Source organism: Nanorana parkeri, unplaced genomic scaffold, assembly GCF_000935625.1.
Source record: "Nanorana parkeri isolate BGI_ZX_2015 unplaced genomic scaffold, ASM93562v1 scaffold658, whole genome shotgun sequence".
Taxonomy (NCBI): Eukaryota; Metazoa; Chordata; class Amphibia; order Anura; family Dicroglossidae; genus Nanorana; species Nanorana parkeri.
The window spans coordinates 231,653-233,083 of NW_017306926.1; the positions used below are offsets into that span (position 1 = coordinate 231,653).

At 50.7% G+C, this 1,431-nt stretch overlaps 1 protein-coding gene across 1 annotated transcript in view; it reads right to left on the reverse strand.

The window, feature by feature from the left end:
• SPATA7 (spermatogenesis associated 7) overlaps positions 1-1,431 on the reverse strand; it is a 34,553-nt gene that overhangs the window by 8,990 nt on the left and 24,132 nt on the right. Inside the window, exon 10 of the mRNA XM_018563350.1 lies at positions 505-588. Within this exon, the coding sequence (XP_018418852.1) occupies positions 505-588 (84 nt within the window). The remainder of the gene's footprint in view (positions 1-504; positions 589-1,431) is intronic.

Genomic DNA, 1,431 nt, shown 5'->3' on the forward strand with positions numbered 1-1,431 from the left:
AGAGAGAGAGAGGGGGGGGAGAGAGAGGGAGCAATGATTTGCTACACTGTTTAAATAAAAAACATGCCCATAAAATGCACAATTCATTTTTTTCTAATACTGTAATTGTATCTAACAATCACAGTAATAAAAAGAGGATCAATGCCATTTTCCAGCCGCCGTGGGACCTGCAGTGTCATTTGCAGGCTGAAGGCTTATTTTGTGAATGAAGCCACCAGACAACATGTGTGTGACACAGTGATCAGGGAACCACTTGGATTGCTTCCTGATGATCAGTGGGGAGTGGAGCCGTCGGGAACATTCTGGCTCAGTATTTTGAGCCAGAAAGAACTCAGGAAATTAGCATTTGCAGAAGACGGTTGGCATGGCCGTCACGTGTGCATCTCATGGAGGATTACCTTCTTGGAGCAGAAACAAAGTACCTTGGCAGTGGGGCTACCCCTGTGCTGCAAGGGTTAAGTGCTCATCTTGTCCAGGGGGCCGGAGTACCGCAGACCTACTTACCTGAAGACAGTCAGCGCTCTCTTCTTCTCCCCGGCTAGTGGAGTGTTCCTCAGCATCCTCACGTCTAATGCAGGCCCATGGAACCTACATTAGATGTAATGACGTCATGGGCCCTTAGACTGCTGAAGCAAAGTGCACAAGAGGCCCAATTCCCAGCCAACAGAGATTCTTCGATTTCTCCTGACCTGTCTGCGGATCATCAGATTGGATCCCCGCAGATTAGACCACAGACACAAAATGGACCTTTTGCTGCAGCTGTACGTCATAGTAGCACCGTTTAGTTGGACTCGTGCACTGTACAGGGACAAAGAGCCCAGAATGGGGGTAAAATCCCGAATTGCGCGGGCCCCGCAGAGTCCCCGCAGATCACCAGGGCTGTATCTGGTCCATTGCTAGGACATCGGAGACATTTTTCCACTTCTGCGACGTCTCTTACAAATGTTAAATGTTCTGCGGGACGCGACGGTTCCATGGCGGGAAGGACACCGCCTGGCTGAGAATACGAGACGGCACAGCGGGTCATGCGTCGCGGGACTGCCCTTCAGAAGCGCTGACACGCGGGGAACAGAAGACGGATGAGATCTTTATGAACCATTAACCAATAAAGTGTGCAGACGGTCTGCCGGAAGGCCTCGGCGCGGTCTGACATCGATCAGCCGGACGCAACGTTTTACGGCGCAATAAGCTGGAACCCCGTCTGTACTCCGCGTCTGTCCGGGGGAACGCGTCACCGAACAAATCCGATTTATTCAAAACAAAACGGACAAACGTGTTCTGCAGCGTCTGCATTAAAGGGGATCTTGTGCGTGATCTCTATTGTGTCCTTGCGTGTCACTAATCTACTAAATGACATATCCGCCTCGATGTCGCAACACTTCTTAAAACTCAGCCTTTCAAAAACTGAGCACGTTATTCCCGCCATCCCCC